We start from the raw sequence: 15927 nt of genomic DNA, 5'->3' as shown, positions 1-15927 counted from the left end.
GCTTACCCAATGTAGCTTTTCAAAGGGGCACACCTTATTACTAAATCTGAGCTATTGTTTAAATTACCAAGATAAAAAAACTTTAAATATCAAATCGCAAACAAAAACTAAAAATTCAGGAAATGTTCCAGGTCCATCAATGTCTGAAAAGAGGAGAGAGATTAATATTCAAATTAAGTCCTTTTGCCAAAACTGAGAAGTTTGGGTTCCAACCTGAAATGTTAAGCTGTGTTACCTGTTGAATGCTTAATGATCTGCGTGTTTATTTTTTTCCTGGCTGCCTTTTTACATTACAGAAACTGGCTTGAGTAATTTTAACAACTTAATCTTTCCAAGGTAGTGTGGTTAAGTGCTGGACTTTCCCTTTGCATTAATTGAGCCATATTCTGTAGTTACAAGGTTACAAGGATTCACTGAGTGCAATTATTTGCAATGCTTTCAGGATATTGTGGAGTAGAGGTTGTACTAAAAACTTTGGCTTTCGGTGGCCATGCCAGTCAGAGACTCAGATCGTTTCAGTAAGCTGGTCCACGTCGGTTACTGTATATTGCGGTTGTTTCGATGCAGTCTATGATCCGGTTGCAAGATATGTAATTTTCTGCAATGAAGTAGCAATTTTTTTTTCCTGAAGGGTCTTTGTCTGTTGAGACCCAAACCTGTGACTTTTGAGGTGTATAGTGCATATACTTGAATGTTTAGCAATTTAAGTGGTGCACTGAGTAATTGTTTAAAATAAACCCCATAAATTTTGACACCAATGTATGTCAGTTGTTTTGGTTGAATGTCATAAGGTACGGTAATTAAATTGAATTCAACCTTCCTTTGATTTATGTCCTTCATTTTTAACATTAAAACGATGTACAAAATGCCAAAAACATGTTTGACATGTTGCTAAGAGATAAATTTGGATACCCGCCTTTATCAGCTTGTTGCATGGTTTCCTGCCTGCTGGTCTCATTACATAATCCAACTAAGCATCTGGGACAAAAACAAAAATACCTGGAAAAACTCAGCAGGTCTGACAGCATCTGCGAAGAGGAACACAGTTAACGTTTCGAGTCCGTATGACTCTTCAACAGAGCTAAGGAAAAATAGAAAAGAGGTGAAATATAAGCTGGTTTAAGGGGGGGTTGGGACAGGTAGAGCTGGATAGAGGGCCAGTGATAGGTGGAGATAACCAAAAGATGTCATAGACAAAAGGACAAAGAGGTGTTGAAGGTGGTGATATTATCTAAGGAATGTGATAATAGGTGACATTAAGGGTAAAAGCAGGACGAGCAAGGTACAGATAGCCCTAGTGGGGGTGGGGTGGGGGGGGAAGGGATCGAAATAGTCTAAAAGGTAGAGATAAAACAATGGATGGAAATACATTTAAAAATAATGGAAATAGGTGGGAAAAGAAAAATCTATATAAATTATTGGAAAAAAGGGGGATCGGAAAGAGGGTGGGGGTGGAGGAGAGAGTTCATGATCCAAAATTGTTGAACTCAATATTCAGTCCGGAAGGCTGTAAAGTGCCTAGTCTGAAGATGAGGTGCTGTTCCTCCAGTTTGCGTCGAGCTTCACTGGAAGAATGCAGCAGGCCAAGGACGGACATGTGGGCATGAGAGCAGGGTGGAGTGTTGAAATGGCAAGCGACAGGGAGGTCTGGGTCATGTTTGCGGACAGACCGAAGGTGTTCTGCAAAGCGGTCACCCAGTCTGCGTTTGGTCTCTTCAATGTAGAGGAAACTGCATTGGGAGCAGCGAATGCAGTAGACTAAATTGAGGGAAGTGCAAGTGAAATGCTGCTTCACTTGAAAGGAGTGTTTGGGCCCTTGGACGGTGAGGAGAGGGGAAGTAAAGGGGCAGGTGCATCTGGGGTCAAGGCCATCAAATGGTTGAGTTTAACCTTGCCTTCAAATAGCAGTGTTAATGACTAAAGCAAGATAATTATGGGACACCCTGTTTATAAAACAAAAGTCTTATCTATGGAAATGTTCTTTTGTCAATACTTACTTCATTCCTACTAAAGATAATACAGATGTGTGTTCAGTTGAGAAATTTGTGCTAGCTGATGAACAGTTTCTGATAAAACTGTCTGCAGTATCTTTGCTTTTGGCTGAAGTTCTCACAGCAGTAAAATCAACTGTTGGTCTTTTATAAACCTTTTATTCCTTGTTGATTTTACTCAAAAGCTAGACAAGCTGTTGGGACTGAAGTATACAGCCTGCTGCGTTGCCTCGTACAGTTAAAGGTTAACCTGACACATACGTATGTTGCAGACAACCTCATCCACTCTTAAAGGAGCCATTCAGCTGGGTATTGGATACACAGTAGGAAACCTCAGTTCAAAACCTGAGAGAGATGTACTGATGCAAGACTTCTACGTAGTTGAAAGCATATTCTTTCCCAGGCAAGTCCGTCTTTACTGCAAGTAAAAGTTTTTGGGCACATGTGACTGATTAAAGCATGCAACTCTTCTCATTCCTTTTTAAGTAAGATTGTTTCTGTAACTATTTTAGTTGTTAAGCACTTTGACTACTGACATCTAACCAGAGGTGAAGTCCAGTCATTGCAATGGAGGAAAATGTGGCAGTCAGTTTGTGCAGTACAAGATTCAACAAACATCTAATGAAATGAATGATCAGTTTAATCTGCTTTTAATGGTTGGGACAGCAATGCTGGCCAGGGAAAAAAAGAGACATTCATGTTCTTCTTATAGTGTCATAGGGATCTTTAAATGCCAACTGATAGGCGGCAGTACCTTGGCTGAATGCCTGAACCAAAAGTCTGCAATTTCAACAGTACTGTTCTCCCTTGTTAGCAAACAGAATTGTCAGTTTGATCTTGTAATGATGTGCTCAGTCTGTAGTCTGGCTCAAACTCGCAACTGTCTGATTCAGAGGTGACTGTGGTCCTACTGAGCCAGGCTGGCATCATCAGATGCAAGAATTGTTCATCTTTCTTGTGATTAAAGATTGATTGTACCTGCATCTCACCTCCTGTTTGCTGTTACTGATTTGGCTGCCACATTTGTCTATATAATGACTGCACTTCAAAAGTAATTAATTGGTTGTAAGTGCTTTTGGACTTTGAGGACATAACATTCTATATAAACTGGATATGTCACTTAGTCACAGTTGCCTTCTGTGATGATAAATTCATTTTTTTGCTGATTAATGTTTTAATACATCAATCACAGAAGTTAGGGAAATAATGCTGGGTTTCAAAAAAGGAGCTCTGTTTGATACTTTAAAATACCACTTAGACTTCCTTTTATGCCTTCAAATTAAAAATATAAAGTTATTTGTTTACCTGATTGCTCCCCGGCCATTTGACCCCTATAAGAACAGATGATGAGGGCAGAATTTTGCCCTCGGATGGCGTGCAGGCCCCACCAGCTAGGCGGCGGGCAGACAGCTGGCCCCCGCCACCGAAACTGAGTCTGCCGCCATTTTGAGTGGGCGGGCCAATTAAGGGCCACCCAGCGGCCTGCCCGACAGGAAGCACTATGCGCTTCCTGTGTGGGGGAGGAGGAGGAGGGAGGGAATCCCCAGTTGTCAAAGTGCGCTAGAGCGCACTGCTCCCTGAGGCAAAATCCTGTCTCAGGGAGATTCGTGAAAGGTAAGTAAAGTCTAAAAATAGAAAAATATTACAATTATTAACAAGTCCTCCTCATGTGACAATGTCAATGACAAAATTTATTACATTTTTAAAAAACGGACATGAAACTTCATCCCGCCAGTGGATGAAGTTTCATGAATAATCTGGAGCCCGCTGGGGCTCCTGGCCTGCCCTCCAGCCTTAAGCTTGGACGGGCAGGTCTTTAATTATCTTAACTAGCTTGTCAATGGCCTTAATTGGCCATTGACAGGTCAGCGGGCGGACAGCTGATTTCGCTATCTGCCCGCCTTCCTGAAAATTTAAATGGCCCGGGATGAATGACGTCGTGCGTTCCTCCCAATGTCATCCTGCATCATTTTCCCCTCAGCGAGTGGGCCCTGCCCCCATATCGCCGAGGGGAAAATCCTGCCCTCAGGAAAATAGAGGCTTGACACATTGGTAACAATAGCACTTGCCACTTGATTTTGGGTGACTGGGAAGGTGCCATTCCAGGTTAAGTGGCAAGGCAGAAAGATGCCAGGTTGGGTTGGATGGAGCGCAGATGCTGAATGCTGCTGAACAGGCCAGAGAGCCATCCATAACAAGGAAGTGAGCTAAAAAAAAAGTAGAAGTAGAGCTATAAAGCAAATTAAAAAAAGCTAATAGTTGAAATAAACCAATATTCAACAAAAAGCCACCGGGGTTGGGGGTTGCGGGAGGGTGGTAGGGAGGGGTGGTGGAGAGAAAGTAAAGATGAGATTGAAGAAAAGGATGGTTACTTATATCTACCATCAAGCTGAATTGCAGTATCATAGAAATATTCTTCATATTTGAGTTCAGTTAGAGATATTCTATATAATTCGGTCATAGCATCAGTAATGAAATAAACCTGAATGAAATGGATGTAGTAATTGTATCAATTAAATGTGATTAACCTGAAATTAACATTTTCAGTTGTAATCCATTTTCTATTAATCTGACAACAGCCCTGATGTAAACACAACTGCTTTGTTTGTCAAATTTTGATTGTCAAAGTAGTAAGTAACAAATATTCCAAGCATTTTCCTCAAACTGATCAGTTATTTATTTGGGTTTTTTGTTTTAGAAGCATTTTTTACTTTCACTACTGATTTTGTTGCATTTTTTAAATAAAACTAGCATGGTGAGATTAAGCACGAGTGATTTTGTGGTGGTGATCCTAAAGAAAGTTGCTGTAATAATTCAATTACTTTATAATAAGTTGAAAGCAAAATATTCAGGTGCTGGAAATCTGAAATAAAAGCAGAAAATGCTTGTAAAAATCAGCAGGTCTGGCAGCATCTGTGGAGACAGAAGCAGAGTTAACCTTTTGAGTCCATATAACTCCTCTTCAGAGACGAAGAGTCATGCAGACTTGAAGCGTTAACTCTGGGCAGAATCTTTCCGCCGGCGAGCTGGGGGCGGGGCCCGCTTGCTGACGCGGGATGACGTCGGGGGGAACACCCCACGTCATCCCGCCCCATTTAAATATTCAAGGGAAGGCGGGCCGACAGCGCAATCAGCTGTCTGCCCGTCGACCTGTCAATGGCCAATTGAGGCCATTGACAGAATAATTAAGCCAGTTAAAGGCCCTGCTCGTCCAACCTTAAGGCTGGAGGGCAGGCCAGGAGCCCCAGCGGGCTTCTGAAAAAATATGAAACCTCATCCATCAGCGGGATGAGGTTTCATGTCTGTCTTAAAAAACTTTAATAAAGTTTATGTGATATTTATTAACATGTCCCATCTCGTGTGACATTGTCATATGAGGGGGACATGTTAATAATTTTTTATTTTTCTATCTTTGAAGTTTATAAAACTTTCCAGCGCCCTCCCTGAGACAGCACTTAGTCTCAGGGAGATGTGCGCCCTTTCACGCACATGTGCGAAAGAGTGCACTCTGACAGTTGGGGAATCCTTCCCCCCCCGCCCCGCACAGGAAGCGCATAGCACTTCCCGTCAGGCCTTAATTGGCCCGCCTACTCAAAGTGATGGCGGGGCCCGTTTCGGCGGCGGCGATTGTCTGCCCGCCCGCCACTGAGCCAGTGGGGCCCGCCCACCCGTCAAGGGCAAAATTCTGCCCTCTGTTTCTCCCTCCATAGATGCTGCCAGACCTGAATTTTACCAGCATTTTCTGTTTTTATTACTTTATAATAATATTGAGTTTTACTTGCGCTGATGTCTGAATCACTGATTGACATGTTGGAAGCTCCAGAGGCAGTGTTATTAAATTGCTGCATTGATTGAGAAATGAAATGGGAATTCATTATGCTGTAATCATATATTTTAATGCATCTATGTGTATGTAAATTTTTTCGTAGTGTATAAACTAAGATGAGCACTGTTGAGAGTATTGGTATTGTGCACTGCTTTCTGTGTACTACAATTGTCAGTGGGTTTAAATGCAGAGAGCCATGTTGATCATTTCATCAGTGCTTTGTTGGACTATGCTGCAAACAAGCATTACATTTAGCTATATATGGCAAGTGTCATACAATTTAATTTGGTATATCTTGGCACTCAATTTTATTTTTTAAATTTACAGTGAAGGTAGTAACTTGACTCCAGCACATCACTTCCCTGACTTCAGATTCAAGACCTATGCTCCAGTGGCATTTCGTTACTTTAGAGAGCTCTTTGGAATTCGACCAGATGACTATTTGGTGAGTTGGGTTATTTTAAATGCTGGGTATTATACATTGTGTGCCATAGCTCCTTTTCAGTTGGATTGCGTTTGGGATGAGAAAACAAGATCATTCTCTCTTCGCAAATTGCATGTGATGTTCTCGTGGGATTCAGTGAGGGTAAAAAGAGTGGATGGGTTTGTGATTTTTTTATATACATCTTCATGTTGTCACGCTCATGTAATTACATGGATTTATGGAAAAAGTGCACTTTACTTTTGAAAACAAAATGGAGAATGGACACACTGCTTTGAAATAATAGGGGGTTGAGAGGTCAGCTGACCTCTTTCTTTTAGTCATAGGGGCCTACAGCGCAGAAAAAGGCCCTTCAGCCCATCGAATCTGCCTGGTCAAACAAGTACCTAACTATTCTAATCCCATTTTCCAGCACTAGCCCCATAGCCTTGTATGCCTTTTCTAACAATATACATGGAACCAGACCAAGCTGGAAGCTGACCTACTTGTTGGCCTACTTAATGGCTACTGTTACTATTGCCCAAATACTTGCAGAAGATATTTCACGATGGCCTTGCAGGCTTCTTGGCTTCAGAGTAGAATTTCACAGATTGGGCATGAGAAGAAACCCGTCCTATCGCAATGTGATGCAAATGGGCGCAATTCAACATTATTGTGTTGCATTGCCGAAGTCGTCAGAGACCATTTTTGTGGACAATCGAAAGCAGGCACTATGATCCCATGACAAAAACCAGGTTGTGATAAAGAACATTTATTAGGAGGTGTTTTGAGAGCAGCGGCAGAGCGACCAAGTTGGGAACAGATCCAGGCCAGCAAGGGAATGACTCTGTCTAAAATCCAGCAGCAGGCAGAGAATTAGGCATAGCCTTTGCCTACTGATTTGATGAACATTACCAGGTTTTTGCTACAGGGGTTCGACTGGAGTGAAGCCAGAAACCTGTTGCTGCAAGCAATAAGTCACTGCAAATCCATCGTCATACACTTCCAATCTCCATTTCTTCGTTGAGCCAAAAGGAAATCCTAGGTCTGCAACATTTCAAGACTGCTTCTCAAAAGAATCAAGGGTGACAGTAAAATGTCGGACTCTTAAGTTCCTAAGTGCATGTTACCTCGTTTGTAATCCCCTTTTCATGTGTCTGTGTGAGTGGGTGCTGTTGCGAATACATTTGGATGTTGAGTAATAAATATTTATCCTTTTATTTTAAACTTACGAGAAAACATCTGCCCTGATCAGTCAAGAGGGGTAACCTCCTACCATCTCTCCCCTGTCTGTAACGCTTGGACATACAAGATCACAATAGTAGAATTGAAAACTTTGCCCTTTCCAATGTGGACTGTATCTGAAGAGAGCTGTTTGAATGATATACCCCTAGGATGAGGAGTCTAATTGCACGCCTGTAGCAGATGAAGAGTGAAATTTGAGGAGAAAAAATGAGTACCATACAACTTTATAGTATGTTGGTTTTAAATCTGATTTTTCCTATAGTGTTTGCTATTGATACCAATGTGTTAAATGAACTTACCAACCACTCTACATACATACATACATTGGATATATACTTTCCAATGGTGTTGAGTTCTACCCCTCTCCCCGACCCCCCAATAAAACTTTGCAGCAATTAAGGTCATGTCTAAAATGTATGAATCCTTTGCAGATCAACTTAATGTGTTGATGGCTGATGGTTCAAGTCTGGCAGGTAATTTTTGTGCCTGCTGTTATGCTTAACATCAAAGCTGCTCACTGGTGTCTTTCATAAAATTACGTTCCCATACATCTTGCACATTGGGCAGCATTTTCCCCCTGTTGGAGTGGGTGGGCAGATTTCCGAACGGCGCCTCGAGTCGGGGGCGCACCGTCATTTTACGTGGGCGGGCCAATTAAGGCCTGGAAGCGCTGTTTGGGGGGGGGTGGGGGGGGGTGGTGGATTTCCTGAGCCGGGAGTGCGCTCTTTCGCGAAGGAGCGCACAGATCTCCCTGAGGCAAAGTGCTGCCTCAGGGAGCTCTGCTCAAGTTTGAAGACTTTATTAAAGAGAGAAAAAAAAATTCCTAACATGTCCCCTCATGTGACTTACATGAGCAGGGACATATCAATTACTTTTAGGTAAATATTTTATACTCATTTTAAATCCCTCATAAAACCTCGTCCTGCCCATGGATGAGGTTTCATGTTTTTTCTGAAGGCCGTCTGGGCTCTTCGCCTGCCCGCCAACCTTAAGGTTGGACAGGCAGTTCCATTAATTGGCTTAATTACTTTTTTAAAGGCCATAAGTGGCCGTTGACAGTTCGACTACACACCCGCTGAACTGAATATCTAAATGACGCGCGGTGACATTGGGACGCATGCCCGACGTCACCGCGCGTCATTTTACGTGTTGGTGAGCCCCCCCGCTCGCCGGTGGGAAAATGCTGCCCATTATTTACTTCTCTCATCTCTATACTGGTGCGATCACTATCTTTAAATCAACCTCAGCTAACAATGGCCATGGAAAATATTTCCATTTATGGATTTCCACATACAAATTAGAAACCATCCTGTGCTGTCCCTAGACAGATGGAGCAAAACCAGTAAACTAATCTATAATTTCCAGCTAATAAATCCTGTGAATTTGTGTTTCTTTTTAGAAAGTTTTCAAATCATGATGCTTAAATAACTTGACTGTGGTTAAAGAGAACTTAACTGTTAGCTGTAGCCTTATTACTGCAACAATCTTATAAGTTAAAACAAACACAAATTTGAAGGACATCACTTCTGTCTTTCTCCATCTTAACATTCATTTAACTTCTGACTAATGTGCTTCTCTAATTATCTTCTAATGTCTTCAGACTTATTACTTTTCTAACTTCTGTGCACCTAGGAAAACTGGCTAATCAAATGCCAAAACTCTTAACAATCGACACAGCTAAGCCTATCTTTAATGTGTTTTTACAGTTAAGTTGCATGAGCATGGGCTAGTAAGGGGAGAAGCAAATCAGTCACATTTGCTTATCACTGTCCATCACCCTATGGAAAATATCGGTGAATGGATGTTGGTTAAAGATATAGGGTACAGTTATGCTTGGCTATGATACCCTATTGTTGTTTCGCCTGTGGATTTCTCACCTAAGGTCAGATAAAGATGACTACCAGGGTTGGTAGTTGGTGGGCTTATGGGTTCTGTGGAACCCTATCCCAACATAAGTCAGTAGCTCCATGGAGAGATAGTGGGATAATAAGTTGTACCATGTACCTTGTAATCACTGCCAGTTGCTCTGAGAATCTTGACTGGAGTATTTCATTGTGCTTGAAATATCCTGTACTTTCATTGGGAGGATTATTTGATAATAAGATAAACTGATATTGAGTATTAATTACTAGTTGTGGCCTTTGTGTTCAATTGTGCCATTATATTTATAGCATTAACTTTAAACTGATCATTTGGTTGACTTGTGTCTGCTTGTGGAAATCTATAAATGGAAATATTTTCCATGGTCATTGTTAACTTAGGTTGATTTAAAGATAGTGATCGCACCAGTATATTGAGATGAGAGAAGTAAATAATTAAGTTATGTGGGAATTGCGCTGTGCCATGTTATGCCACTATAGTGTCCCTCTAGCACCTTGCTTGTGACCATTCTTACCTGTTAGCCAAGACTGCGTGTTGGACAGTGTTCCACTTGGGAGGTCATTGCAGCTGACCCAGATCCTAATCTGAACTGACATGTTCACAGACATACCTTTCACTAAGAGTCACCACTGATGTAAGCACTGGGAATGGGAGCCCTGGTAGATTTCCTCTCCCACTCCCACCCAGTAGAGGTGCACTTGAAAGCAGCTTTTAGTTTAGAACAGGTAACTCAGTACAGACAAGTTTTAAGAGTGGGATTGTCCTATCCTCTCCTGTATGACTCGGTACTAGTATAGTACTGAGCTGGTTTTTCATTCTAAAATAATTATGAAGCGTGCATTGGTGTGTTTTCTGTTCAGAGTAACTTTTTTTTGTTAATATTTTCTGATTTCCTTGGCAATGAATTCAACTTAAAATGCTAGGAAATGCCCTTGGTTAATCTACCCTCTTATGTCATATACAACTAGTGTATTATGAATCCTCCCATCCCTGAAATGTCAACCGAAGAAGATCTCAGTGATAATATATGTTACCAATAAATTTTTAATTTATAATGCATAAGAATTTTTTTTAGCCACAATTCTGATGCCTACCATATGATAACCCTATGGGCTGCCCTGCATATAAATCATACTCAAAATGTGGACCTGCCCTCCATGAGACAATTTTCACTCCCATGAAGCATTATGTTAGCTTAATCTGTTTTGTCTTTTGCTTATCAAAAAGGCGTGGTTTACTTGCAATTGTGACCATGTAACCACCTACCTTGATAATTTCCCAAAAAGAAAAGTGCTTGCAAACACCCAATCAACTGCTCCAGATGCCACTTAAGGTTTGAAAGCACCATCCACTAATGAAAGCTGCTTGCAGCATTGATGGAACCAAGCTTTGCTTTTTACCTCGGGAGATAATGCAGACCTACCATCTCTGGCACTATTATATTTTCTACTACCCAAGCTGTTAAAATGATTTCTTAATAGCTTTCATGGCTCGTAATGCGCTCTGATCTGCTTTTTGAACAAAAGCAAAAAGGCTGGACAGTCAAACTTATTCCTTTGGAAGCTGCTTCAGTTTCATTAACTCCAAGCAAGGGGGACGAGAACTAACCTGATAAGGAATGTGTTGATCAGTCTGCGTCTCAGGTGATAATTAACCTTTGGTATTTATTCATGATGGTGTGTCACAAATGCGGCTGCACACCTGAAAGTGAGAGGGAATTGGGGAAAAAGTAAAATTAATGTGTAAAGCTATTTTAGTACTTGTGATGCAAGGACCTTCAGGAATTGAGGCTAACATCAAAGCCAGCAATTTAAATGCAGAGAAAAGCTCCACTGTGCTATGAAACTGATCAAACTAGAGTTACCATATTTTCCAGAATCTTGTTCAACCTCGAAATATGATTGGGAAGAGTGTGGATTAAGTCATGGATTCTACTGATGTTTGCTGCTAATGAAAGTCCATTGAAATATTAATAATTTATTCATGAGATACAAGCAAAATGGTAAAAGACATTTTTTAAAAATGAAACAGACATTGGATGTCTGAATGGCAGTTTAGAAATTTTCAGATCGCTCACTCAAATGGTATGTCTCAAATTTGGATAGGTGCTAATAGAAGATCAAACCCGCCATTTGTGATTAATTCTTCAGCAACACAGTTGATAGATTCAAGATTGACATTTGTTATGACCAGTCTCCGGGCGAGGTCCCCCCAATTTGTTAATTTCCCGAGTGGCACCCCAATTTTGTTATGCTCCCGGATGAGGAGGAATGAGCTGGCTAGCCTTCTTTATTCAACTCGCCCCCTTGGTTGGTCGCAACCCATTTCCCCGTGGATACCTTTTCCCAGTCCAAATGTATTTTTTTTAGAAGGAGCCAATTTAACCAGGCTTTCTTGAGTCAAAGAAAGAGTAAGTTTATTAGGTACTAAAAATCAGAGAAAAATAATAAAAACACAAAACACATACACACTGATCAGAAGTGAGAAGTTAAGAATTCAAATAAAAATTTTAAAAGATATACGAATCAGCCTTTGGCTTGTCCATGAGGCGTAGATGCCGAAATGTTGTGACTATTAAGTTGGGTGATTCCGATAAAGCTGACTTGGCAGTTTAGCAGTTAGTTTGGAGACACTTGGTTCTGCAGGTTGGCTGAAGAAGCTGCCCTATTTCCTTTTTGATTGTGGCTTTGCTGAGCCTTGCCTCCAGCAACAGAGAGAGAGACTTTGCATGCAACTGCAATGGTGACTAGTTGGTGTTCTTGTGCTGTCACTCTCATAGCATACTAGCACACACTGCACTACTTTACAGCTAGCTTTTTAACCCATTTTTCCCTGTGTATTCTTGTAAGGGGGAAAAAAAAGTCTTGCACCCAGAGTCTGTTTTCTTTGATCTCCAACCATTTTACACATTCTAAGATATGAATCAACAAGAGATGGATTTTAGATGCCTGCTGAGACGTGGTAATCAGTCTTTTGTCTCTGCAAAAACAGGAGATTAAAGTTCAGTATTTTGCATCTTTCCTATCTCCCTTTTAAGTGTCTCTGCTTGAAGAAAGCCATGACACCTTTTCAGGTGCGACATTTCGTGTTCTATCAAGACAGGTCTGTCAGTATAATCCATGTAGGATTTTTCCAGAAAATGGTCACTTTACATTATTTTTACATTTGCTCAGTGCCTTTGCTTGTATTTCTTTAAAGACACACATGTCTCCCTTAAAAAGTTTAAAATGTCTGTAAGTAATTTTTGGTTGTAATCAGCTTTTTCTGACACAGTATAAATTGATTTTTATCATGCCAGCTATTTTAGAGTTTGTCCATATGCTGAAAGTCCAAGATAGTGACCTGAATCAACCTGACATATTTGCATAAAGGGAGGGAAAGTACTTGTCCTTAAACTTGGTTAGGCCCTTGGTACAATCTCATTTTGCATTAAGTATATTAAGTCATTTAATCAACAAGCAAATTTAGAGCTTTATTTTGAAGGCAAACAAAGCTGAAGACCTCATATCTTGTCTGGAACTGCTTGTTTAATGACTAGCTATAGTTTCCATCGAGGCAACATGGAGAGCACTGATAACACATACAATAGATGGACATCAGGCAGTAGGAAACCATACTTGGTGGGATTCTCTGGAGATGGACATTTGAGCTTTTTACAAAACAAACTTTTCTGAACAAGTGTTTTCTTTGGTCAACATTAAACGAGGGAATGCCTTGAAAAAGTGCTTTTCAGGCCATTAATAAAAATAATTTGGGTGGGAGACTTTGTGGTAAATGTATTGATAAAAATTGACATGTAAAGCTGGGCCCTAGATAAGAGTTTGCTTTTTGATGTGTTCCCTCACAGTATTCATTGTGCAATGAACCCTTGATTGAACTCTCCAATCCTGGTGCCAGTGGTTCTCTCTTTTATGTGACTAGCGATGATGAGTTTATTATAAAGACCGTTGTAAACAAAGAAGCAGAATTTCTGCAGAAGTTGCTTCCAGGTTATTATATGGTGAGTGAATTTTCTCCATACCACCTCCCCCTTTCCCCTCTCTTGAAGGCATTGACTGTTGCCCGAATATAACTCCACAGATTCCATCTGCTCTCTGGCACTTCACCCAAGTAGCTCACCCATGTTCACATGAGGGCTGAGTGATGAGTAAGTTTTATCCTATTTGTACGTGGGAGCTGATACATTGAGTGCCACTGGCTGCCTAACTGTGGGGAGGAATTACAATCTCTGATGTCCGCAGACTTTTCCATTTAGGGTCACCCGTAGATGTAAACATAACTAATGTTAAATATAAAAATGAAATGACATCCAATTGACTCAGTGGGAATGATTTTGGAAATGCTCCAGAAGCAGGAGCAGAGGTTGGCGGGCCTGTAATTTGGTGCTGCTGGCTGGCTTGTTGGTTTGCTGGCATGTTCCTGCCTTAGGACAATTTTTGATGAGACTAGCTTGGGGTGGGGGGCAGGGGGTGTGGTGGTGTTGGTGGCTGGCGGTGGTTGCTGCAACCTGCTTGTAAGCGGCAGGTAGCCACTTATGCCTTTAATGGGCCTATTAAGGCTATTATGCAGATGGCCACTGGAATTTTGCAGTCAGGCCCCCAGCTGAGGCCAAATCCTGCCTGACAAATGGATGCTGCAGACCAGGGGTGCAGTGCTCCATCTACCATTTCACCTTCATCTTGAGGCACCCTATCTCTCACCTGTATGCATCTGCGATACCCATTTCCGATGGGCTGCCAATCTTTCAGTGCTGGAGGATCTCCTGTTGGCCTTCCAGCCTCGGGAGCCCACCCACCATCCTTAATTAGAAGGCGAGCGTGCACCCTGGCCACTAATTAGCCTGCTCATTAAAAACGTTGGACATCAGACACCAATGTGATGTGGAATTGGGACCCCATAATGAAAATTTAGCCCAGTGTCTTGGCATGTGTAGAGCATTATACTGTTGTTGTCATTTGAAGGATAATAGTGGTTCATTCATTACACTGATGCATTGAAAATAGTTTCTCTATTTTGCTCCAGAACCTGAATCAAAACCCAAGGACTCTCTTGCCAAAGTTTTATGGACTGTATTGCGTCCAGTCTGGTGGTAAAAACATCCGAGTGGCAGTGATGAATAATGTGTTGCCACGAGTGGTGAAGATGCACTTGAAGTATGATTTAAAAGGTTCAACCTACAAACGAAGAGCTTCAAGGAAAGAACGTGAGAAATGCAGGCCAACATTCAAAGACCTGGACTTCATGCAGGACTTCTCAGAAGGGTTGTTACTGGACACAGATACTAACAGTGCTCTGGTTAAAACCCTACAGAGAGATTGTCTGGTAAGACTAGAGTCAGGGTTATACAGCTAGATGGGGAAAAATGATTACCAATGATAATACCAGTAGTAATATGACTCAACAATAATGTTCTGGTGAAGGCTCAAGGAATTGATTTGGACAATTATTGATTTTGTACTTGCAAGTAATACTCAGGAAGGATGAAGAACAAGAATATTAACAGGTACGGGAGGCAAAAAAAGCAAGAAAGTGAGATTAGAGAAGATAATTCCTGAGAAGAGCTGGCACCACTACTGAAATTATGATCTGATTGTGTGTTACTATCTGGAATGCGTTTCAGTGATTCTTTCAGGGTGGGGGATGTTAAAAAACGAAATTGGAAGAATTATTTTTCCAACACATTTTCAAGCTTTTTGTGATTGTCCTGTGAACAGTTTGTCTGGCCAATGTGTTTCTCCAGGCGATATGGTGTGGGTGCGATACAGCCACTGCTAGCCCAGACATCAACCAATGGGTAATATTGTGCATGCTTCCAATTTAATGTAATTAACCTGAGATTAGATGGAATATTGCAATTTTACAGCATGTCTGTTATTTTAGGTTCAATATGTTTTTATAATATTTTTAAAATTTTGTTCAGTTTAATCTATTGGAACATTTTAACTCTAGTTGTTGAATATTGTGCTGTCAGACAAGTTCTCCTCTTGAATTATTTGATTTCCTTCATTCCTGCTTTATTGAAGACTAATTTTTCTGTCACTTCTCTCCTGCGATTTCAACAGGTGCTGGAGAGCTTTAAAATCATGGATTACAGCTTGTTGTTAGGAGTTCATAATTTGGACCAAGCAGAACGTGAGAGACAGTCTGAGGGGTCACTAAGCACTTCTGATGAGAAGCGACCCATTGCACAGAAAGCGCTCTATTCCACAGCCATGGAATCTATTCAAGGTGGAACTTCACGGGGCGAGTCCATTGACACAGATGATACGTACGTGGCATGTTTTTATTTAAAAATCTTCATTTTAATTTTTGTTTTCAAATGGCGGTGCATGGTGTGTTTGACATTGATCATGTAGTGTTTTTATCAACTGCTCTGAGTAAATACAGCATGAATTAAACTTAAAGCTATGTTGTTTAATTTAGGTACTTCATTCTGAACCTTTTAAGAAGACCCTCGCCCTGCACCAACTGCACCAGTGAGAATTTCTCTTTGTCTTCCCAGCTATTCTTGCAGTCCCTGAGCCTGCCAATTAAGTTGTTAGATAGTTTGGTCCCACATCCTG

General features: G+C 41.1%; 1 protein-coding gene across 1 annotated transcript in view; it reads left to right on the top strand.

Annotated features, from left to right (window-relative positions):
* Positions 1 to 15927, top strand: part of pip5k1ca (phosphatidylinositol-4-phosphate 5-kinase, type I, gamma a) — a 109691-nt gene that overhangs the window by 34225 nt on the left and 59539 nt on the right. Inside the window, exons 4-8 of the mRNA XM_078555744.1 lie at positions 2264 to 2394; positions 6145 to 6262; positions 13212 to 13364; positions 14387 to 14686; positions 15427 to 15632. Coding sequence (XP_078411870.1) covers positions 2264 to 2394; positions 6145 to 6262; positions 13212 to 13364; positions 14387 to 14686; positions 15427 to 15632 — 908 coding nt within the window. The remainder of the gene's footprint in view (positions 1 to 2263; positions 2395 to 6144; positions 6263 to 13211; positions 13365 to 14386; positions 14687 to 15426; positions 15633 to 15927) is intronic.

This window comes from Cetorhinus maximus, chromosome 13 (assembly GCF_964194155.1).
Source record: "Cetorhinus maximus chromosome 13, sCetMax3.hap1.1, whole genome shotgun sequence".
Taxonomy (NCBI): domain Eukaryota; kingdom Metazoa; phylum Chordata; class Chondrichthyes; order Lamniformes; family Cetorhinidae; genus Cetorhinus; species Cetorhinus maximus.
The sequence above is the reverse complement of the archived record's forward strand: the minus strand, read 5'-3'. Positions and strand labels throughout refer to the sequence as shown.